We start from the raw sequence: 24,573 nt of genomic DNA on the forward strand, positions 1-24,573 counted from the left end.
CTAGATAGCTTGACACCTCAAGCCAAGGGCAAAATGTGAACGTCAGTGTCACAGCCACTGATTTTTTCGCAGTAAGCCAATAAACACAACGCCTAGTTGTACCCATCAGTTTTTTGGTTTGTGACAAGCAGAGTAGCAAATAGTGCTGCAACGGTTACGATACGTGTTGGTGACTGGTGTCGGGAGTAATGAGAAATGTTACATTCCCACACAGTAAGCTGGGCTGTAGTATGTAGCTCCCTGCATCAGACTTCCATGCGTTGTGACGCAATGAACAGCCTGATGGATACTATATCAAGATAACCATAACATTCTGGCACACACAGACACAAACATGGACATACTTTTCAATAGATGTTTTTCGACATAATGTTACGTGCTGTTAAATTTGCTCACCTAAACCAATGTCACACCTCAATGTGACTCCTTGTGAAAATAAATGAGAAATTAAGAAATGTCACCTTTTGAAAATGGATCTGCAAGCTTAGGGTTTGCTGAAGCTAGCCGTACCCTGTGCAGAGCAGTAGTTTGTGTGTTGTGTTCATAACTAGTGGAGTGGGAGGATTTGTCACTGTTAGCAACAGGGTGTTTAATGGTTGTCTGAAAATTTTAAAACGAGGAGGAATATAATGACCTTACAGCTTGTCACTTCAAAATATTACGCAACATTTTGGTAGACTGAGCTGTAAACAGGCTATGTAAGACATAATTCAGTCTTTGCTATCTCTATCTCATCTCATCTAATCATCAGCATTTTCCAATGTGTCATCCCAGGGAAATGTCATGCTTAACTAAGATGGATGTTTGCTGTTTGGAGAAGGGACGAGGAGGTGTTGTAGGGATGCCACCAAGCTTTGCCATCTCGTATTGTGCGATGCAGTTCCCATCTGCTGTAGGCTGCTCTAATGATCACAAGTGCACTTGATGTGATTTAGCAGCATATGTTACAGCAAGAAGATTGTTTTCATTGGCAACACTGCGATTTCTTACATAATCCAAGCTTTTATCATGTTGACTAGTGCTGGAAATGAAAGCAGTCAATGGTAATAGTTGGCCTGGATCAAATGTACCATATCTGGTCTATCTAATAGCCTAATTGCTGGTTGTTTCAGAACCTTGTATAGGGCGATACTGTCATTTAAATGCTTTTTTCCCCTCAACGTATTCCACTATACATGTAGGCCTATTCCCTGGTTGCTATGCTGGCAAGCAACTCTCTATCAATGTATTTGAACAAGCACATTTCAGTGACTCAGTCCTTAACAAATAGTATTATAGCCTTGTTGCATTATTATCACAGCATAGTATTAAAGAAAATGTAAAGCCTTCCAGTAGATAAATGCTGGGTTACTCAGACACAACTGTATCCCAACACACATAAATCCAGGAAGTGACACGCTGTGGACACAGTGCTTTGGTCTGGAATAAGATCCAAAAGATGTAGTCCTTTGCAGATCTATACAACGCTAAAGAGAGATGGTCTGTCCGGTATGTCACCTAACCCACCCTCCTTCTCTTCCTCCTCCTCCTCCTCGTCCTCCTCCTCCCCCTCCCCTGTGTCCAGGGTTTCCATGTTTGTCTGCGTTGGTGTCAGGTAAGCCAGTGCGTAGAGAGAGCGGTGGCGGCGACGCTGCCATGTTTGCCGGGAGGCAGAGTTTATTTTAGCGCATGGGGTTTTGCATACTGATCAGCAGCCTCCGAGCCCCACAGCGATGTGGGGGAGCGTGGAGGTGAGCAGACAGCCAGCCAGACAGCCAGCCATGCCTGTAAGCTCACCAGCGGGGAGAAGACGATAGCGAGGACGTGGTGTCTGGAAACTTTACTGATACGTTCAGAACAGAGAAGATGAGATTGAGGGTAGCTTCATATAGGCCAGGGTGATTTACATATTTTGTTTCGGTGCAAGCCCCTTAGGAGTGGGAGCCTCCAAATTTAATTGGAGCCAAGCATATGCACTGTAATGGTTTGCCTCAGAGGAAGATTATTCACTTTGTGGAGTCTCCACCGAAGATGTTAGGAGACTACAGTACCCAGACTGCAACAGCCTAGTCTTTATTCATTTGTGACTACCTAGCCCATGAGTTGTCTCACTCGATTTTTCACCCTTCTGTGTGCAGGTGAGGGGGAAGTATTGAATGGAGCATGTGGTGCATGCCGTGCTGCACAGCCAGCGAAGCCCTTCCAGGAGCCCACAGCTGGCCGCCACAAACCACCTCCTGTCTGGGAGCCTTATTCCTCTGAGCCACTCAGACCTAACCCCGACAGGCTTGTAACTTCATGAAGATTCCTTACATCGGTGATGTAATGAATAAATTTGAAGTCCTTGGGATTGTGGGTGAAGGTAAGACCACTATTGCAATTTATTGTTGTACTGCGTTTTGTCTGTGTCTGTGTGTGTGTTTAGCTGACAATGGGGACCGCCCTGCCTGCACTGAGGGGGCCAAACTCGTCTCCCAACTTTCCCTCCATTATTCATTCTTCACTTTCCCGTTAATATATATTTTCTCTGAGATGAGTTTGCCATTCCCCCTAAGCTGACTGATTGATGTGGAGTACCAGGGGCCCTGAAGCGAAAAGCGAGCCACCCACTCAGCTTCTTCCTCTCCGTCGCTATCAATCCCACCACCCCCCCCACTGCCCCCTCTCCCTCACCGCCCCACTGCCCCTCACCCCCCCACTGTCCCTCCCCCCCCCCCCCCCATTGCCCCCTCTCCCTCACCCCCCCACTGTCCCCTCTCCCTCACCGCCTCACTGCCCCTCTCCCTCACCCCCCCCCACTGCCCCTCACCCCCACTGCCCCTCCCCCCCCACTTCCCCTCTCCCCCCCCATTGCTCCCTCTCCCTCACCCCCCCACTGCCCCTCACCCCCCCACTGTCCCCTCTCCCTCACCGCCCCACTGCCCCTCCCCCCCCCACTGCCCCTCTCCCCCCCCCCCCCCCCCCACTGCCCCCTCTCCCTCACCACCCCACTGCCCCCTCACCAACCCCATCCCAAACAGACTCAGGCTAACTTCCCAAATGGAAATAATGGGCCGAGGACCTCTGATACGGTTTAACAGTCAAATGATAATCGTATTTCATGCTGCATTTCACCCCAAGGAGAAGTTGAAGGGTCCCAAACATCTCCCTCACCCCCCACCCCCTGTGTACACGGTCACTATGAAGGCTACTTGTTTTGTATGCTCCGTTTGAAATGAAGCCGACACAACAAGGGCTCTGGTTTTGATGCACTGTCAGGTCAATCAATTATGTTGATTATTCTGGATTGACGTTAAATCGTAGCCGTTATAAATGTGTCCGTAGTTTCAGGGTAGTTTCAGCACGCTTTCTGTCAGTCTTTTTTTTTTTTTGTTTTTTTTAGCTGGATGGCATACAGGACGCGCAATTGCTGTTTGGAAAAGTAAAATCCCCCTGAAGTCTACACATCACAAAATGCATCTAAATTATGAACCCTTTCTTCCCTTCAATCTGTACTCAAACACAAAGTTCCAGGGTTTTTTCCAACCCATTTAACCTCATGTAAATTTACTGCAGTTTTCCACTGTGAACATGACCTCCTTTTCCATATATAGAGAAAGCAGGCCCCAGAACGATCTTCTTAAAGGCCCAGTAGACAATATCCGGGAACTCAGATTGATGCGGTAACACACGGTATAATTGTCACTTTGATTGGACAAAAAGTTGAACCTAGCATCAGAAGAAAACAGAATCTTGCTTCTTTACTGCAGCAGTATCTGCACAAGGAGCACTGGGGAGGTGCTCTTTGATACAGCTCCTCGTCTCCCTTGCAAGACCCCGAGTTCCTGGGGACTGGGCTGTCATGCCAGGGCTGATAGCATTAGAGCCATGGAGCCTCTCCAACTCTTCCTGAGTGTCCCAGTTACCAACCCACCCAGCCCTGCTGCCGCTAATACCAGCACTGTGCTGCCTGTAATTCCCTAACATTAATAACTGACGGGATTTGAAAGAATGCAGGCCGTGTGATTTTAATTTAAATAATTACACAAAGATTTGACCTTTGCCTGCCGAGAATTATAGGCAGAGATTTTGGGGATATTGGAAAATATTGAGAATGTAATTACCGAAGCAGGAATTCAGGCTTGGGGGCGCGCATCAATTATTTGTCAGATAAGACAGCTCTGCACTCTAACAACTATTGTTGTGATTTTAGCTACATTTATCTTGAGTTGACTGCTATCTTCGTAAATCATGATCAAGGATAAATTGTCCTTGGCTGTTAAGGGAGCTAGCATTATGTTCTCCCTCGCTGTAAAGGGCAGTAGGCGCGCTGACGTGGCTTGGTGTTGACGACTCTCTCTGTCTCCTCTCCATCCAGGTGCCTATGGCGTGGTCCTGAAGTGTAGACACAAGGTAAGCTCCTCCCCTAGCACTCCATTGTCTGCATCCGTCCGCGTGTGGACGTTCGAAGGATTTGTTTTCTAGACTACGTCACCCATTTATGCAAAACAGTCACACTAACCTGGTCCTCTCAGAGCCAACATCTTACTACTGTTGACTTCCCCGAGGATAATCTGCCAATCCAGTTATCTCTGCTCTGGTTTGTCAACCATACAGATTAGTTTTTCTGTAATCTCGATAATCTAGATGATGCCCTGGGCTGGTGCGTTCTACTTGAGTTTCTTTTTCCTTTGGATCTGCCATGGTTTACCCTGACCGATTGTTATCAAGAAACTCTTTAATATATTGTTGCTCTGTTTTCGTGTCTTTGATATTAAGTGCTGGTGCCAAGGAGATTTGTAATTATCAGAGCACAGGCTGTTCGGTAAAGTGTTGAGAGTTGTGTGTCTTGCTTGTAATCTTGTCACCCAGGGCTAATTGGTTATTCCTGGGTGTTTTAACAGCCCCGGGTCCCACCCCCCACACCCCAACATCTCTTACACCTAAGCCTCATTCACACTGCCTCGAGTGTAACACCGTTTATTTATAACCATATCCTGTGAGCTGCCAGGGCACAGTGACCAAGAGCCTGCGTGGCCTCGCCTGCTGATTGGAGCAGATGGAAAGTCAGTGTCTGCTGCAGTCCTGCATCCCGTTCCTCTCTCCCAACAGAGCACTCGCCGATAAGAACCGGTAACCTGCTGTCGTTGAATGACCAAACATTCACAACGACAGCCAGGCAACAGGGAAGGTGGAGACGTTTTCGGTTCTTTTTTGGGGGGCATGACCTGAGAATTAAATTCGGTTCACTTTGAACAGCCAGACACCGAGCAGAACCTCTTGAGATTTTGGTAGTGTGTTCGTTTTAATGGATAGAGATACTTTTTGAGTGCAAAGGCACTCGCGAGCGTGGCAAGTGCAATGAATTAATAAGTGTTCGGCTTACTCAAGCCCAGCATGACAAGATACAAGCTCTATATTTAATACCCTTGTCCTCCTTTTGCTGGTCCATTTCTGGAAGTCGCCGTGCTGCAGTAGGAGTTCAAATCCAACGTGAAAAATCAGAGAGCCAAGAGGCTTGTCTGCTGCCTGATGAGAGTCCAGGGCAACGAGGGACGAGTTGAAGGCCTTGGTAGTCCACCCAGCGGAGTCCTGAGTTAGACGTGCGTGGTGGCGACCTACTTTTCTCGGCGTCCGCAACGAAATCGGGCGTCACTTGTGGACGAGTTGTCAACAAGACGACGTCAGAGCGTATGGACGAGCGAGGAATAGTTAGAAAGAGGAAAGACTAGTTGGCATGAATGAGGACGGTTAGAGAAAGGAAGAGGGCCCTGTAAGTGGAGATGAATCTCCAAAGAAATGCCCGGCAGTCTGTGGTAATCACAGCTTGTAATTACCAAGCTTGATCATCCAGACTGATTGATCCCCAGCCATCACTAGAAGCTCTTGCTAATACCAGTGCGATGCCTTACTTAACCACCACAGTTCTCTCAGCGTGATTAGGCCCCAATTATCGCCAGCACAAAAGGCTAGGGCTTTCACCGTGTCCTTTTGTTGTTGTCGTACCAGTGTATTAACTGTGCTTTTCGCACATTCGCACAATAGTTCTTTTTTTTTTCTTCTTCTTCGTATGTTATTCACCGTGTGTTTTTGGTTGTTTTAAGCACATACACGCTCACGCATATCTAGAACCCCCACTTTTCTGTCTGTGGTGTGCCTAGTGTCTGTATGTGAGCAATCTTCAGCCCCCGAAGGAAGCGGGATGTGAGAATGGATGTTGACAATAGGCAGGCGGACGGCGTCAGCCGGGGACGCCAGCTGTGTGCGTGTCAAAGCAGTGCGTCACCCCTTCTGCAGCTGGCCTGGTGCTCAGAACATCCCTCTCAGAGAGCTTCACTGTCTATAGGATACAAAGGGTTTTTCAGTGGATGTGGACCCACTTTCTATTGGTCTTCCACTGGAAGCATTTCCGTTTGGATTGCTCTAATTAGACTGTCGGTGTGTGTGTGTTTGCGTGCGGGTGTCTGTGTGTGTGTGTGTGTGTGAGAGCAGGGCCGTGCTGGCTTCTTTTTTTCCCTTCCAATAAGATCTATTCCAGTGACTCACCCATGCATACTTTCATCACAACCTGCATGTTAATAGTCCGGAAATTACCACTTTGGTTGCAACAACTTGTTTGAGGTTTCCAACACAGTGTGAGCTAATGAGCAGATACTATCCCGGTAGACTGAAGAGAAAGGCAGGTCTCTGAGTGTTTCCTGGAGTCTAGAGAAGCTTTGGGCCCCGCTTCATCTTTTATTAATCAACCTGAGTGGTCAATGAGGCGTCAAATCGTGACACTTCCGATGGCATGGCTTCTCTGTGACCTGGCGCGGGTTGCTCATTCAGGTAAATAATTGCTGAGGCCAAACAGGCAGAGGCAAATTATATCTTTTGTTGTGGGAGTTTGAAAGTAAGTTTGAAGGTCTCTATTTACTGTGTGATTTTAATCTGGTGGATAAATAACCAGTGTGTATCTTTCTCAGGGTTCTCACCGTGTGATGTTTGATGTTTTTCTATATAGTACTTAGTAACCTAATCTATAGTAAAATGATTAGGTTGAAATGGCTGTGTGAAACAATACGAAAGATGCTATGTGTGAAAAACTTCCAAAGAGTAGGCTAAGATCACGACTCCAGAACAGTGCTCTCGATTCCTTTCAAGACGTTCGCATTCCTCTGTGCGTCCCGCTTAGTAGGCAGTCCGTAACATACTGTTCTCGTCGACTTGACTTGTCACAAGTGGCAGCTCGCTCTTCCTCCTGCACCTGTGCCTCAGCGCCGCCAAGCTCCTGCCATCTGGGCACATTTAGTCATTTAGCGGACGCTCTTATCCAGAGCGACTTACAGTAAGTACAGGGACATTCCCCCCAGAAGCAAGTAGGGTGAAGTGCCTTGCCCAAGGACACAACGTCAATTGACACGGCCGGGAATCGAACTGGCAATCTTCTGATTACTAGCCCGATTCCCTAACCGTTCAGCCACCTGACTCCCAGCACATGGCACGTCTTCCAGGAGAAACCGCTGTCCCGTAATGTGCTTTGATGTTGCCATCCAGGCGCTAAGAACCCATCTCAGTGTCTCTGTTGGTGTCTGCGTTCTCCGTGTCAAACACGAGGCCCCGACCTCGTGGCCTGTCCGCGGCCCAGCACAAAAGGCTGTGCACGGCTTGGTACGTTCTGTACATAGTAACCCATTCGGGGCCGTCCTCCGATACTGCGGACAGTGACCGTTTCCATTGTTCCAGACTTCATTATGCGTGTGTGTGTGTGTGTGTGTGTGTGTGTGTGTGTGTGTGTGTGTGTGTGGGGGCTGTAATAAACCAGGCGGTCTATTTTCATCGCTACACGAGAAAGCAGCTAAAAGTAACAGAATGCGTGCGGCGGTGGGTATTTGCTTAGCCACGCAGCAGCGCCTCTGAGGAATTCACTCTGGTACTCTAATCAGTTAGGCTGTAATGGGTTTTTCCCTGGAAACCCAGGTTTGCATGATGCACAATCTAACCTCTGACCTTGGCTTAACCCGACAAGGTTAAAAGTAGTTCCAGTCACAAAATATAAATATAGCTAGCTGTTGACACACAACATTGGACAGTATATTCATGCCCAGTGTCAATTTTGGATGCTGAACAAGCCTATTTGACTGTACACAGTCTATTGAGTTGGTATATTGAGGTTAGTTTATATACTCTGCAGATTATACTCTGCTATATTTACATGGATACAGTAAGCTTCCAAAATCCGGTTTTCATCGGTAGATTGTTGTGCAGATTAAGTTACTGGGTTTATTTAGCTTTGCATTGTAGTGCGCCTTAAATTGGTGAGATTTCTGGTGGCATTCCTCTCATCACAGATCAGTCTAATCTATTCTAATAAGTAACGTATTACACAGCCACGCGATTGAAGCAGCCAGCCAGTCGAAATTAGTTTTTGAGAATGTTGTTTCCCGAGCGCTGTAGAGGTTTCTCATTAATGCTATAGACCCTTTTGGACTGAGAGAGAGCTGCCTAACAGCCACAGTCCACTCTCCAGGTAGAAGTCAGTTTTGGACGTCCACAAACTTTGCTGTGAAAAAAAAAAAGGGAAAAAAGGGAAAAAGCTGTCTGCCACCTTTTGAAAGGAGCAGTTATTTTCGTACCCCCCCCAGTACAGAAACTGGGGCATGGCTGAAAAAGTCACTTTTGCACATCGTGCTAAATAGGTCACTGAAGTGAAGGTCCTTCACTGAAGCACTGCATGAACCAATCAGCAAGGAGAATGGTCGAGAGGAGTGAGAGAGCTTCTGGAGGGGACAAAGAGCCGCTCTCACCAGGCTAAGGTCGCCATAGTACCCCCGACAGATTTGTTATTATTTGATGTTGGGTGCAGACAGTCTGCCTGTAGTCCACCCTCTCACCAGTTAGTTCCCTTTCTGTCTGTTTCTCACCTTGACTAGGTGTGTTAGAATGATCGTACAGGGCGAGACAGCAAGACAATGATTCAACTAATATGGTTCTCAAACCTGATCTTGTTGGCCTTTTTCTGGTGACATTGTCGCTTGTGTCATTTGATAAATTGTTTAATCCTGACTAAACAGTTGACTTGTCTGGTGTGTGGATGAAGGAAATTGTACTTGGTTTGTTTACGCCGCTCTTTTTCCAAATTAAATCTGAAGAGCTCTTCGTTCTGTCAGGATTAATCCGCCATAGTCACCCCATCTGAATGTCACATACATTGACCTAACCCGTGCTCTGCTACAGAGGGAATACCATTGAAGTGTGTCACGGCATAAACATTTCAAAACCATGCGCATACGTCTGTGCATGCAACATGCAAGTTTAATTTGAGCCTGTGGTAAAATGGCTGTTAAACTGGCGCCGCGGAGTCGTTTTCCACCAATGGAAAAATGCTCTCCCTAAAATAGTGATCATCCTGCCATGTTGATCATCAGGCCGCCCAGACTGTGTGTTGCTAACCGCATCAAGACTCCTTGTTATGTCAGCATTGGGAGGTTTAATGGTCTCACTTACAGAATAAAGCATGACTCGGCACTAACTCATCCATATTGATTCTGCCTTGCGTGACAGTGCTAATTTGGTGTTATCCTTTGGACCAGTTTTAACTATGCGATTTAATTGCTGCCAGTCTTGTACATGCATGCTGAGAGTGTGCATGTTCACCGGCATGGTCTCTAGTTTTGGAAAAAGCAATATAGGGGTTATTTAAATCAGCTTCATGGGAATTAACCCAGGTCAGGAGGGGGAGGAGCTAGACCCAACCTCAGGAGGGGGAGGAGCTATACCCAGCTCAGGAGGGGGAGGAGTTAGACCCAGCTCAGGAAGGAAAGGAGCTAGACTCAGCTCAGGAGGGGGAGGAGCTATAACCAGCTCAGGAGGGGTAGGAGCTAGACCCGGTTTAGCAGGGGGAGGAGCTAGACCCAGCTCAGGAAGGAAAGGAGCTAGACCCAGCTCAGGAGGGGGAGGAGCTAGACCCAGCTCAGGAGGGGGAGGAGCTAGACCCAGCTCAGGAGGGGGAGGAGCTAGACCCAGCTCAGGAGGGGGAGGAGCTAGACCCAGCTCAGTGCAGAATGGTGTGGCCTGCCCCCTCACTGGGCTCTCCTCAGGAGGCGATGATGAATGATGAGTCTCTATAATGAATCTCTCCCTGCAGCCACGCAGCTCTGCTACCCGGACTGAGCGTGTAGCAGCTTTCAGATAAACAAGCCTTCCAATGCAGCCCCACGGGAGGCTTCCAGAAAGGCTTCAAATAAAGCACGATGCCGGTAGAACCCCTGTCATGCTCTGCTTCTCTAATGAGGACCAATGGCACGTCCACATGATGGAGATTCTGTCAGCTAAAGGCCCGTCAGAGATCATGTTTACGGTTGTTTCTTAATGAGTGTATCAGAGTAGAATTCCCCCACAGTGAGCCAGGACAGCCATGTGTACCTCACGGTCTTTTAACAGGCATCCAGGAACATCAAGCACAGTACCTGTTGCATGGGCTCATCATTAGTCGAGCCCGCGTTTGTGTGCGAGCCTTTCCGTTTGCGGTGGAGCTGCAGTGGTTTAGCTCCTAAATTAGCCTCCTTCAGAGCATCACTGCAGGGGCTTGGCACCAGCCTGCTATCAAACACACCTACATGTTTTTCCTCTCTGGCAGCGACAGCGAATTGCTAGTCTGGCAAACGGGGGAAAAAGAAGAAAGAAAAAAAAACGTTTCACCACAGCCACGGTGTATTTGGGTCCCGCGATAGGCGTCTGTAAAGGAGATTTAACCTTGAACGTCACAGGTTAACTTCGCCCCCCCCCCCAACACACACACACGCACCCAGCTTCCTGTTCCACACACTCCGAATCCCTCAGTTCAGCTGTGGTAGGTGTGTTGTTCGTGGCTGTGATACACAGTGAGTCATCCCAACCACATCCCTGGGCAGTAAGGAAGGAAGGCTAGCTAGCGAGGAAACTAGCTCGGTGTGCTACATGGTGCTGTGACGATGCCCTTGCCTGCCTGGCTGCCTGCCTGCCTAGCTGATCCCCTGTCTGCCCGCCCGTCTAAGGGGGGAAAGTGGAGCATAGCTGGCAACCAGCAGGCAGCTCCAGCAGGTCTAAGTAGGACATGTGTCGAGCAGCAGAGAAAGAGAGCATCAGAGGGATGATCCTGTCTCCAGGACCACCTATAGGGACCCCAGAGACGACCCCAGTGAACCAGTGAGGCCATGCTGAAGAGCTGCTACTGGGATCAGAGCTACAGGGCCTCACATCCGTGTGCGGTTATGGTCTTAGCTGTTGTCAGTTGTTACTCACATTCCGGCCGTGCGGTTGGTCAGTGATTGTGGGAACAGTCATGGTCGTGCCAGCACACCTGCTCGCGTCTTTGGTCCCCCTTGTTGTAGGGAGGAGACCATGGGATCTGATGGGGTTCTTAATGTGTGTGTGTGTGTGTACATATGTGTGCAGTCCTCTGGAGCTGCAGGGCTGGACTCTAATGATCATGTTTGACTTGTGTTGCAGGAGACTAATGAAATTGTGGCCATTAAGAAGTTCAAGGACAGTGAAGGTAAGAGACTCTGGTCTGCAGTCAGAAGCCCTGTGATATTGGGCCTTCTCATTCCTGTTCTCATGAAACACACCGTTCCCCGTTCCATCTCTGGCTGCCAGATTCAGTTTGAATTTTCTGTAGCCAGACTGTCCTCCAAACTGAGGCGTTCACCTACTTGTCTGTACACGTCCGTGTTTCAAGTTTACATGTCTGCCTGTCTCTCTCCCTTCGCCCTGCCTGTCGACCTCTCTCTCTCTCCTTTTCTCTGTTAATCGCCTCTCTGTCTCTCTCTTGTCTGGCTTTCTTGCAAAGGACTCCTGCCTGTTTCACCCTCCTCTCTTTTCTTCCTGTACGTCTGCCAGTCTTTCTCTGCCTCTCTCTGTCTCCTCACTGCCTCTCTCTCTCCCTCACTGCCTCTCTCTCTCCTCACTGCCTCTCTGCCTCTCTCTCTCTCTCCCTCACTGCCTCTCTCCCTCCCTCACTGCCTCTCTGCGTGTGCTCACCCGCAGAGAATGAGGAGGTTAAGGAGACCACCCTGCGCGAGCTCAAGATGCTCCGCACCCTCAAGCAGGAGAACATCGTGGAGCTGAAGGAGGCCTTCCGCCGGAGAGGGAAGCTCTACCTGGTCTTTGAGTATGTGGAGAAGGTGAGGCTCCCCCGGAAGACCCCTGCAGTCCAGCCTCCACTACACCAATCACAAACATCCGAAACCCTCACGACTGAGTCATTGTTATCACTCTTTTCCAAGGAGACGTACGGGGGGAGATTTAGAGCCTGCTACCCTTTGGTCCACATTCAATTGCTCTACCACTGAGCTGTATCTACCCTCCCCCCCCGCCCCCCCACATCCCCTGCAGGCACAGAATCGCCCTTAGGCAGGCCCAAGCCCCAGATCAGGTCCAGGTGGATTTTCCTAACTCGGCTGTTTGGCTTTCCTTCTTCTTTCAGAATATGCTGGAGCTGCTGGAGGAGTTACCCAATGGCGTGCCACCGGAAAAAGTGCGAAACTACATCAACCAGCTAATCAAAGCAATTCACTGGTGCCATAAGAATGACATTGTTCACAGGGGTAAGGAGCTGCGTGAGAAATCTGTGTAGCATCACGCCAATCCTTTTTGTTGTTGTCGTCGCATGGACCAGTACTGTGTCGTAGTAGCAGGAGGTTGACTCACATGAAACAACCCCACACATCTAGATGCATTCCCTTAGCTGTCATACACCCCAGTACAGCCAGAGCATGTCTGCTACAAGAGTCTAGGCACTCCTCCGTTTACCAGTGAGGGAGACTCATCTGGTCTCATACCCTGTCAATCTGTTCCACAGGACGTGAGCTTCTGGGCTCTGGCACATGTCAGGGAGCAGAGCAGGAGTCCAGACGGAGTATAATATGTTTTTTTCCCAGACAGAAATGACAATATTATGATGGGTTGTTGTCGTGGTGGACGCTGTCTGACCTGACGGAACGCTGTAGTTAATTAGGGGGTGTCTATTCCGGGGGAACATCTCTGTTCATCTGAGCTGCTGTTGTTTGGGCCTGTTTGTGAGACACAAACACAACAGGTGACAGGGAGAAGTGTTTTTGTGCTGGTTGATTTGATGCCACCCCCTGCCAGCTGTGCCCTGAGGTGCCCCCCTCTTCTCTTTCCCCATTGTCTCTCTTTCTCTCTCTCTCTCTTCAGATATCAAGCCAGAGAACCTGCTCATCAGCGCTGATGACGTGTTGAAGCTGTGTGATTTTGGTGAGCATCGCTGTCACAGTCAGCCAGTCAGTCAGACAGGCAGTGAGACAGACAGCCAGTCAGCCAGTCAGCCAGTCAGCCAGTCAGCCAGTCAGCCAGACAGCCAGACAGCCAGACAGCCAGACAGCCAGACAGCCAGACAGCCAGACAGCCAGACAGCCAGACAGCCAGTCAAACAGTCAGCCAGACGAGAGCTCCAGGTTGTGCCAGCTCAGTTTCAGCCGGACTCCTGAGAGCTCTCCTTCCTGATTAACCGGCTGCTATGCTGAGGAGTTTTATGTTGTCATTTAATTACTGCAAGTCAACATTCTCATCAACACACACCTCTCTCCCTCATTGCTCTTAGTGTGTGTATTTCTGTGAGTGTGTGTGTGTGCGTGTGTAGGCATACGTGTGTAGGCATACGTGTGTAGGCATACGTGTGTATGTGTGTTTATATGACTGTGTGTGAGTGTATGTGTTTGCATGGTTGTGTGTGAGTGAACCACAGCAGGTCCTTGTCTCTCATGCCAGACTGGCAACATCATGTCAAGCCTGCCATACGGCTCTCTCCATCTACTAACAGACCCAGCACTACAAGCTGTGTCCCTCGCCATCTGATTGGTCAGGTGGAACTGCTGTCACAGCCTACCCGCTTTTCTTATTTCCTGTTTTGGCTCTTGCTCGTCCAGGCTTTGCCCGCAATCTCTCAGAGGGGAACGATGCCAACTATACGGAGTACGTGGCAACGAGATGGTACCGCTCTCCAGAGCTGCTGCTAGGGTACGTCTGTTAGCCAGAAACCAGCCAAATCTGCAGCCAGAAACCAGCCTGCCCAGTCTTAAGGGGCCCTTCTCATGACTGACTTTCTCTCTCTCTCTCGCTTTCTTTCTTTATCTCCTCTCTTTCTCCCCTTTCTCTTTCTCCCTCCCCCCACCTCTCTCTATTTATCTCTCCCCCCTTTCTCTCTCGCTCACTTGGTGTCTCTCTCTCTCTCTCTCTCTATTTCTCTCTCGCTCTCTCCTCAGCGCCCCCTATGGGAAGGCAGTGGACATGTGGTCAGTGGGCTGCATCCTGGGGGAGCTGAGTGATGGACAGCCATTGTTCCCAGGAGAGAGTGAGATCGACCAGCTCTTCACCATCCAGAAGGTCCTGGGCCCTCTGCCCCCTGAGCAGATGAAGCTGTTCTACAACAACCCTCGCTTCCACGGGCTGAGGGTAGGTCGCCCTACCTCTCTCTCTCTCTCTCTCTCTTTCTCTCTCTGCCTCTCCCTCTCTGACCCTCTACCATTGCCTTTCTCTCCCTATTTGCTGTTCCCTCGCTCCCCCTCACTTGAGCGCTCTCTCGATCCCTCACATCCCCACACCCACGCTCCCTCTCTCTCTCTCTCTCTCTCTCTCTCTCTCTCTCTCTCTCTCTCTCTCTCTCTCTCTCTCCACCCCTCACTCCTCCTCACTGGCGTTACCTCCCTCCCTGTTCTTTCTCTCTCCTTCTGCACTTCCTCCTGGTCACACCCACTCACTCTGTCCTCTCTGATTTTATTTCTGTCTCTTCCTCTACCTCATTAGTCACCCCCCTCTCTCTTTTACTTTCTCACTTCTCTCCCTCTGTTGCCCCCCCACCCTTTCTCTCTCTCTCTCGCTCTGCTTTTTCATAATCGCCTCTCTACCCGCCCAAACTCATGAATACTCTCTCCATCTCTGTTTCTCCCTGCTGTCTTTTTCCTCTTCCTGCATCTCTCCTCTCCTATCCCTCCCCTGCTCTGCTCTGCCCTCCCCGTCTCCTCTCCTGGCTGCTATGACTGTGGTGTAACTGATTGGATCACAGTGACTCATCATCATGCATCTCAGTGGCGTGTGTGTGAGGCGAGGTGATAGAGACGGCGATGGTGATGAGGATATTCCTCTGGGTGCTGCTGTTTGCCGTCGTCGGTTCTCCGACAATAGATCGACTCCTTTAGAACTGATGGGTCTACACAGGGTTCCAGTCCTGACCCTCAATGACACATCTCTGCATGCCTCTCCTGTCTGGGCCTGGGGCTCAGGCCTGCGTCAGGTCCAGGGAAGCGGACAGAGTGTGCTGTTCTCCAGCAGGTAAGGGTGTCCCCAGAGGGAGGACGTCTCTCACTGGCCCTGTCTCTCGTGTGGCGTCCGGGCCCAGGTGGGCTGACTGACGGTTGGGATCAGAGACTGTCCTCGTCGCAGACGACCCCTCATCGTCTGGCCTCTCCTATCAGACCCAGACAGACAAGGCTGTCAAGGCGTTCACCAGTCCAATTATCTCCTAACTCGCTCCCCCACCAACCGATGTTCTTTACACGTGGCTGTAACTGTGTGGGGTTGAGGGGGAAATGGCTGTGGTTGTGGTTGTGTTCCATGACCTGGACGTTCCTTGTGTGTGTGTGTTACAGTTTCCTGCCGTGAACCACCCGCAGACTCTGGAGAGGAGGTACCTGGGCATCATTAGTGGAGCGCTGCTCGACCTCATGAAGGTAGGGGTCAAGAGGTCAGGGGTCAGCTACTAGTAGTGAACCTGAGGAGTGAGTCCAGCCCAGAAACGAAAAACACTCAACACATCGACGATATTCCGCGCAGTATTTAGACACGCGTTTCAGTCCCTTGTCCCTATGTCCACCTGTGTTTGTGTGCTGTGCGTACCTGTGTCACCTGTTCCCGAAGCATAACTGGGTGTCGTACTCTGCCTCGCTTCCTGTGCTGCCTTTGCTCCTGTCAGCTTGTAAACACAGGCTCATGTCAGGCTGGTGGGCAGTGCTTGTGCACTTGTGCTTTTTTTTCCCCGTGGGCGATGACTCACTGCTAACAAAAAGGGCTAATCCATTTTGAATTCATCGAAGCATCTCAGCATGTACTTGTGCAAGGCCACACTAGTTCCTCTCCCACGTTATTAATCAGCTCTGTGTGTTTTTTTTTTTTTTTCTTCTTTCAATTCATTTATTTGTTTGTCTTTCTGGGGGTGGGGGGGGGGGGGGGGGTGAGGGGGGGGGGTCAGCCTCAGTGAGCGCTACCATCTAGCCTCTCGGTAATCACAGCGACTAGCTCAGGAAGGCTACTCCAACACACAGTAAAACGCCACTGAGGACTGAAGCCTCTCTCATCATGTCAGGTGTGAGGGGTGGAGAAGAGGAGATACCTCCCAGTGCCACGTCCCAGATCCGACCCCGAACGTGCGCGTGACCTCCAGGCCCTTTCCCGAGACTCTCGAGTGGCTCTCGGAATCGGAGTTGATGCGCGTTGAAAGAACCAGCTGAATGAAAATATGTTTCTGATTGTGGTTTGATTTTTGTATGACAAAAGAAGAAGCGTCTTTGTCTTATGAGTCACCTCACGCCTTCTCGAGCCCAGAAGCGTGGAAGAAAAGACACATGCCGAGACAAAGTGACACATCCGAAATGTCGGCGGAATATTTTTCTATTCTGTTCGGAACAATGAAGCGTCGATTTTTATGATGATGATGACGACTGATGATGATGAGGGAGCAAGGCGAGGGGGATGTTGCTACGTAGGTTGGCTCTGATATAAATGTTTGTGTGTGTGTATGCATCTGTGTGTGTGTGTATGAATATGTGTGTGTGTGTGTATGAATGTGTGTGTGTTAGAACCTGCTGCTGCTGAGTCCGACGGAGCGCTTCCTGACGGAGCAGAGTCTGAACCACCACGCCTTCCAGACCCAGCGCCTGGTGGAGCGCCCCGCCCCGTCCACCCCCACGCCCGCCCGCTCCTCCAAGAGGAAACCTCACCACGGGGACAACGCCGCCCCCAGCAGGTCAGGGGAGAGCACTGCACACAGGGGCAGCACGGTGACCGGGGGAAGGGGGGGAGGGGGGGAGGGAGAAGGGGGAGTGCAGCGTTTTAGGAACAGAATGTGGCAGGTAGGCTGGGAAACTAGGGAATGGATCTAATGCAAGAAATAAAAGAAAAAAGTCTTGTTAGAATGTAACATGAGGAGGAAACGCCAGAAAACACAACCAATCATCCAGATTAACATGCTCTATATCTTCTCCCCCGTCCCTCTCTTCCCTCCCTTCCTCCTCTCTTCCCTCCCTTCCTCCTCTCTTCCCTCCCTTCCTCCTCTCTTCCCTTCTCTTCTCTCCTCCCTACTCCCTCCTCTCCTCGCCTCCTCTCTCCCTCCCCCCAGAAGTCACGGCGGGGGGAAGAGCTCGGGCCACCCCCGCTCCAGCAGCAGGGACTGCTCCAGCCTGCCCCGCCACGAGGACCTCCAGCCCAGCCCCGAGGGCTGCCTCAACGGCAACGTGCCGGCCAGCCTCAGCCCCACCCTTCACCCCAAGAACTACCCGCCCCAGCCCCTCAACCGCTCGGCCTCCTGCGGCAAAGACCTGGCCAACAACAACCTGCCGCACCTGCTCAGCCCCAAGGAGGTTCACACCGCGGGGGGCGGGGGCGACTTCGACTTCAGCCCGGGGCCCAAGGGCTCCGACGGCCCCGGGGCCAAGTACCTCAAGTCCAACTCGCGGCCGCAGCAGAGCCGCCACTCGTCGTTCGCGGAGGGCAAGAACAACACGCTGCAGTCCAGCGACAAGCACGGGCGCCACGGCTACCTGGACTCCTCCCACGGCTCCTCCGGCCCCTCCTCCTCCAAGAGCCCCGCCTACCTGAACCTGTCCAAGAGCCACGGCACGCTCAGCGACGCTAAGTCCGTGGGCAACCTGAGCGAGCCGCGGCTGCTGGGGGACGAGCCGCCGTCGCGCTACTTCCCCACCAGCTGCCTGGACCTCAATGCCCCGGGCAGCCCTGTGGCGCGCCACGGCCACAGCCCGGCGGGGCGAGGCGGCGGCGGCCCGCGCCCAGAGAGAGACAGCAACACCCTGGACTCCTCCTCCCGCCGCGCCTCCTCCCGCCACAAGGCCTCCGAGGAGGCGCCGGAGGAGCCGGGGGGAGGCGGGCACGCCCACGCCCTGGCCGCCCCGCACGACGCCCTGGCCTACGGCCTGGGCTACACCTCGCCGTTCTCCTCGCAGCAGCGGCCGCACCGCCACTCCATGTACGTGAGGCGGGACAGGCAGAGGACTCACGGGAACGAGGTGGGGCTGGCGGTGGGCCAGGGCATGCCGGCCAGGACCAGCAGCCTGCAGATGCTCTCCCCCCAGCTGCAGCACCGCACGCTGCCCCGCCACTCTGGGGGCTCCTCCCGGGAGGAGGACCTGAGCAGGGTCAGTCCTCCGCGCTGGGCGGACGCCCACGGGGCCTCTCTGGAGACCTCCCCTCCCTCTCCCCCTCACCACACACACCCCTCACCAGCCTCCCTCACCTACCGCCCCCTCAACCAACCCGCCCCTCCCTCGCCTATGCCAGTCGATACAGGTTCCGTCGCAATGAGTTATAGATTCCTACTACTTGTTTGGGTTTGCTTTTAATTACATCTGTAGCACATACTATTTAACGAGTGACAGAGAGACTGCTGAGAGTTTACAACACCCTGATATGTCACTTTCTGCAGGCAGACTATTAGTAAAACAGTACACAAACAATGTATTTGGAGTCAACCCCCTCCATGTTGTTTTGCTTGACTAGAATGCCTCCGTTTAGGTTAATAGGGCTCTGAGGCAAGTACATGTTGCTTTCAGTCCTATGTGTGGCTCTTAATGTGAGAACTTATGTACCTATAGTGTGTGCATGTGTGTGTTCTGTTTTTATGTGTATCTCACGCTTCCCATGCTGTCTATCTCCATCTCGTATATCTTTCCCTACTTTATATCTCTCCTTTTTTCTTTCACTCCATCACTATCTCTTCTTCTGTATCTCTTCCTTTCTATCTATCCACCTCTCCCTACTGTCTATCTTTCCATCTCCTTACCTCAATCTCTCTGTCTCTATATCTCCTTTTCTATCCCTCCATCTCTCCGTCAGCAGAGCGAGCAGGGGCCCAAGGAGGGGAGCCACGGCCGGCCCCCGATCAGAGACTCCACCCGAGACAACGCGGCCTCCTTTCACATACAGCGACAAAAGAGCGAGGTCCGAAACCCTGCCTGCTCCCCACCTCCAGCCCCCCAACACCTCTCTCTCTCTCTCTCTCTCTCCAACTGTCTCTCTCTTTCTCTCTGTCTCTCTCTCTCTCTCCATCTCTCTCTCTGTGTCTGTCTCTCTCTCTGTCTCTGACTCGCTCTCTTCTCTCTCCCTGTATCTGGCTTTTCTTGTTTGTCTCAAGCACTCTGTCCAGCTTTTTCTGCCTTTCTCTCTCTCTCTTTCTCTCCCTCTGTCTCCTCGCTCTCTTCTTTCCGTGCGTCACACGCCTCCCTGTGCTTTGCTTCCCCCCTGCAGAAGTGCTAGCTCTCCTTATATGTAGACAGGCTCCTCGGAGGGAAGTAAGGAGGTTTAACTGAAGGCCGTCTCTGTGACTCATGCCTCTGCGCAGTCAGGCTCCGGTAAAAGCTGGATTGTGGTACACGGCGACCACCAATCAACACACTCGGGGTCACAGTCATGTGTTCCAGTCCGCCACCTCTTCTGTTCTCTCCCCGGTTTTCCGCAGTCTAATGCTCCCACACGATTCAGCTCTCGTTTGTAGCTTCACTGATCGCTAGCTGCAGTGATGGAGTCTTTTCAGATGGGCGAGAGCGGGCCCCCTCCTGTCTGACTCACCCCCTGTCTCCCCCCCCCCCCCCCCAGGTGGGCATGTACCACGAGCAGCACGGCGAGGACGGCGGCTCGTCGAAGGAGAACCGCATCATCTACAGCGAGTACATGCCCAGGAGGGTGGGCAGCTTCTACCGAGGTCAGACCCCCCCCCCCCCCGCGCGCGCGCGCGCCTCACCTCCTCCATCCCCCCCCCCCCGTCACCCCATCCCCCTCACCCGAGCGATGGACCACGACTTGTCTCCTCACCTCCCGAATCTGTCATCCCGGTGCGGGGATGTGAGTGTGTGATGGTGTTCCCGCCTGCTGTCTCACAGTGCCCTCTCCTCGGCCAGACAACTTCCACGAAGGCGGCGGGCAGAGCAGGGGCTCAGGGGTGGCGGGGGACGGTGGCACCAACCACTCCAAGCGCCAGCCGGCCTTTGACCCCTGGTGAGTGCTCCTGGGCCGAGGTCGAGGGCCGACCAGCTGTTTTCCAATCGCGTTATCCCTACAAGCAACACACGCCATGCTCATCATGACCTAAGGAGAGTACACACACACACCCTACTCATGAAGTCCTGACCCTACAAAAACACACACGTTCCAAATATGCCCCGACAAGAATGCACTACCAGTCTGACTACTGGATATTTCCACAAGTTATTAAGTGTCTGGCTCTGAGCCGCAGGGGTTTGGAGTGTCTGGTTCACCCTCCCCCCCCCTCCCCTCCCGGTTGTGTCTATGCAGGGCAGGACCCGAGACTGTGGTGATGAACCCTGTCGAGCCCTCCAAGGAGAAGGAGAAGCAGGGATTCTTCAGAGGAATAAAGAAGAAAAAGAAAAAGTCCCAAACGGTGGGTTTCGTCTCCACCCCCCCTTTCCTCCTCCTCCTCCCTCGGTGTGGTCCCCGGCGCCTTCCCCAGACATCGGGGTAACAAGCATCGTACCCCGGGGGGCTGCGACGCGTTGTAGCCTCGTGGGCTGTGTGTGTGTGTGTGTGTCTCCATGGAAAAGTAGTCAGCCCTGTCTGTCGGCCTCCTTGTCAGTAAACGTTTCCGTTACATGTGTACGCGGTGTGTGATCACGTGACCAAACATGTCATACGTTGCCAATGTCGTTGTGTTGTTGTTGACCTGTATCAAGTCTCCCTGTCTTCCACCAGCGTCATGTGCCTCTTGCCTTGCAGACGGCGCTCCCGGATGGACGGACCCCCGTCATCAAGACTTGTCTATTCCCTCTGTTTAGCTCAAAGCCTAGCGTAAAGCGTAGCTCCAGTGTGAGGCTGCTCCCAGTAGTGTCCTCCCCCATGGTATAGCCCTCCTTCGCACAGTACAGTACCGCCCTCCTCTCTCAGCTAACCCAGACTCCTACCATCGCATGCCACTAACAGCGTTAATCAACCCATCGCTTGTTTTTTTTTTTTGTTGTTTGTTTTTCTTTCTTCTTTTTCTTCAACTTGTAATTGAAAGGTGCTCTTTTGTGATGATTGCTTATGTAGAAAAGTAGAACCAACCTGGTCCATCAGGCATCTGAATGTGTGAGACTACTGTGGTACCTCACATGGGTAGTTATGCCACTGTAACTGTGGGAAAGGTCGTTTTTTTTGTGTTTTTTTTACCAAGCATCTCATGTAGTGTTTGAGGACGTTGTAGTATCGTGTTGGTGAATGGGGACCTGTCCCAGCCTGGGCCTGGTCATCTAAGGCAGGGGTATTTAGGACAGGGCGCTTAATAACTCACCAAGCTGCCTTATGGATGGGAAGGGGAATAGACAAAAAAAAGTATTGTTCCAACCTTTCGGGAAAACAATACAGAAACGTCTTTTTTTTTTCACACAACACGACACAAAAACGTCAGCTGCGACTCTGAACGCCCTCAGTCCCACAGAGAGAGCAGGAAACGGCAGCAGTCGGGGTCTGGTGGCGATGACACACCCCTAGGGCTCTGCTGTCTGGTTCGAGCTCCGAACCCAGATTAATGTCTGCCCGTGTGTCACACCTCGCTAGGAAGACCGGTGCAGTAATGACCGGATATCACCGAAGACGACTCATAGACCGGAGAGTAGGAGAAGAATGAAAGGCCACATTTTAATTAGCTCTGTAGACTCTGCCCCTTTATTATGCTGAGTGTTCAGCCGTCCTTCCGCCTCCGCCCGTCACAATGACCCCGAAAAAGAATCTGGAGTTCTATTCATCTGCCTTTTCTATTCATAAGAATATCCGTTCGTCGCCTCAATGCGAGGGGAGATATACCCCGGCTAATGGTCCATCTAAATGTTTTCGGGCCAGACTTGCACAATGGTTTCATAAGAAGCTGAGAGTGGGCAGCATGAACGGGGGCTGTGACGGATATATCCATCAATCAGACTGTCCCAGATCACGAGATGGCAGGTTCAAATACCCCCCTCACCCCCGTGTCATTATATCAGGACCCAGGGCTTTGACCTCCTCTTGTCTGTGGGCCAGGGTTGTGTTCTGAGGTGCATGTCTGGGTGCTGGTGGCAGGGTGGGGTAGTGTTGGGGTTAGTAGGACATTGTAGTGACGTGTGTACCCAACTCCTTGACCCTCTGTGTTCCCCGCAGGTCCCCAGTGACGGAGTAGATCACATGGCCGTACAGAAGTCCTCCAGGTCCTCTGGCCATAGCAGCCGCCACAAGAACCAGGACAAGAGCCGCGATCGCGATAAGAGCCACGATCGGGAAAAGAGCCGCGATCGCGATAAAAGTCGTGATCGTGATAAAAGCCGTGATCGCGATAAAAGCCGTGATCGCGATAAAAGCCGTGATCGCGATAAAAGCCGTGATCGGGACAAGAGCCGTGATCGGGACAAGAGCCGGGACAGAGACCAGGACGACTGGCTTCCAGAAAAACTGACAGATTCTCATTCTCAGGTACAGCATAGGTCGTCTTGTTTTCTCTTGAACGTTGATAATTAAACCTTTAAACCTGGAAGCCTATCGAGTCTTGTGATACAACACAACATACATTCATACTGCTGTACAATAAGTAAACTCAACCTTTTGCACATGTGTGTATTTTCTCATCCAGAGCCAGCCCCTCAAGTCTCTGCGCAAGCTCCTGCACCTCTCCTCCTCGTCCTCCAACCAGACCACCCCATCTGACATGCGCTTCCAGCCTCTCCCCAACCCGGCCTCTGCTAAAGGTGGCTTCAGCGATGGCAGGGGCCACCCGGGACTCAGCACCCCCCAGCTGAAGAGCCGGCAGGCGGCCTACCCCCTGCCAGGACAGCTGGAGTCCAGCTGGCATGCGTCAGCCTTGAGCCGGGCGGAGGGGAACCCCTACCCAGAACAAATGGGTGGCAAGGGAGGGCAAAACGGGCACGGCTTCGGACGAGCCTCCCGCTCGCGGATGCCAAACCTCAATGACCTGAAAGAGACTGCACTGTAGTGCTTCACTCTACCCACACACTCATCCCCCAACCACGCCCCACCTTCTGGCCCTGGCAGACCCCTACTGCCCACTACACAAGCCTCTCAGTGTAGGACACGTCCTGCATTTATTTTTAAATTTTATTTCCTTTCTTTCTTTTCAAAGCTTCCATGTTTGATAGAATTTGTAATATTATCTATGGTAATGCTGAATATAATTTTTTGTTATAAATTACAAATATATAAATGAATAATATATATCAATATATATATATGGCTATTTAAGATGTAAGAGTTCCGGCTATTTAAATGTAAGAGTTTTAGTTTATACTCAATAAGTATATATTACATGGTATCGCGTAGTATTTACATACATTTCCTTAAAATTATCTAAAGTTGTCTCACTGATTAAGTTAAGAGTTTATTCATTGTTGGTCTGTCATGTCTTATTACTTTTTACTGTGTTTTCAATACCTGTTGTATGATCTGTGCCATCTGCCTCCAGTTGGCCCAAGTCACACTGGTTAGAGATGTCAACATGCAGCTCACTTGATCAGTTTCACCATTTTTCAAATCAGTTCTCTTTTAAATCCATTGCGGTATTTTATGTGAGTTGACAATCAAAACTTGTGTTTTGCATGTGCTTTAAAAGAAGAATGCAATACCGGCTGAGGAACTTGATATTTGATAGAATCTCCAACGTCGCCCCCTGCAGGACATAAGAAACTGCACCTAATAAATACATCAGAACTTAACACTGGAAGGATAGTAAGGATAGTATGGAACTTTGTAATAACGATATACAAATAAAATTTTGCATTTAACTTTGTTATATTCAGGTTAAGTACATTATGCACAAGGCATTGTGATCTATTCCAGTAAACTGTCTATTGAAGTGTTCTGAAGTATAATTATAATCATCATAACCTGCAGGTGAAAAGCCTCTCCACCCCAGCTTTGAATATCCCCAAGAGCGCATTGTTGTCTGTAAAATGCTGTTGTCATTGTTGCACTACCACAATAATACTAACAAAAGTTTCAACTGCAAGGTTATGACTTTAACAATAGCTATTGTAAAATACATTGAGAGAAAAGCGTATACTAGGTTTAATGTCGTAAGGTTGAGCTAAGACTACATTTAGACTATTGGTACTAAAATGCATATGAGCAGTTTGTGAATATCTTTCAAACAAGTTAATAATGAAAGTAAGAGTCTTCATTAGGAAAAACGGTTCTCTAGACTTCCTTATTCTATGGTCAGCACATGTTATTCAACCAAACTTAAGTTTATAAGGTAGTTCCGTTTTTATGTAAAATTATATAATATTTTTTTAATAATTCAATCATTTCATTTTTGGCCGAGGACAGATATTGGCTTGTGCTGTGCTGTGTACGTCAGCTTAGAGTAAGCTATCACCT

General features: G+C 50.7%; 1 protein-coding gene across 3 annotated transcripts; it reads left to right on the plus strand.

Annotated features, from left to right (window-relative positions):
- Positions 1-2,136: 2,136 nt before the first annotated feature.
- Positions 2,137-23,238, plus strand: LOC136936088 (cyclin-dependent kinase-like 5). 3 transcript variants are annotated; one of them, XM_067229820.1, is made up of 18 exons: positions 2,137-2,341; positions 4,337-4,371; positions 11,428-11,473; positions 11,965-12,101; positions 12,404-12,524; positions 13,135-13,194; positions 13,866-13,956; positions 14,202-14,391; positions 15,585-15,665; positions 16,791-16,957; positions 17,330-18,362; positions 19,063-19,164; positions 19,819-19,924; positions 20,103-20,217; positions 20,515-20,620; positions 20,953-21,075; positions 22,348-22,656; positions 22,814-23,238. In XM_067229820.1, exons 1-18 carry the CDS (start codon positions 2,278-2,280, stop codon positions 23,171-23,173), a joined length of 3,246 nt encoding a protein of 1,081 aa, XP_067085921.1. In that variant the 5' UTR covers positions 2,137-2,277; the 3' UTR covers positions 23,174-23,238. The 3 variants fall into 3 exon arrangements, with proteins under 3 accessions (XP_067085921.1, XP_067085922.1, XP_067085923.1); XM_067229821.1 differs by having other exon boundaries at positions 20,121-20,217; XM_067229822.1 differs by lacking the exon at positions 20,953-21,075.
- Positions 23,239-24,573: the final 1,335 nt, after the last annotated feature.

The sequence above is a fragment of the Osmerus mordax genome, chromosome 26 (assembly GCF_038355195.1).
Source record: "Osmerus mordax isolate fOsmMor3 chromosome 26, fOsmMor3.pri, whole genome shotgun sequence".
NCBI lineage: Eukaryota > Metazoa > Chordata > Actinopteri > Osmeriformes > Osmeridae > Osmerus > Osmerus mordax.

Excerpts from the sequence above, each read along its gene's own strand:
- LOC136936088 (XM_067229820.1), top strand. The coding sequence starts at position 2,278 with ATGAAGATTCCTTACATCGGTGATGTAATGAATAAATTTGAAGTCCTT. Across the intron at positions 4,372-11,427 it reads TCCTGAAGTGTAGACACAAG|GAGACTAATGAAATTGTGGC; the intron begins GTAAGCTCCTCC and ends CTTGTGTTGCAG. Across the intron at positions 22,657-22,813 it reads TGACAGATTCTCATTCTCAG|AGCCAGCCCCTCAAGTCTCT; the intron begins GTACAGCATAGG and ends TTTCTCATCCAG.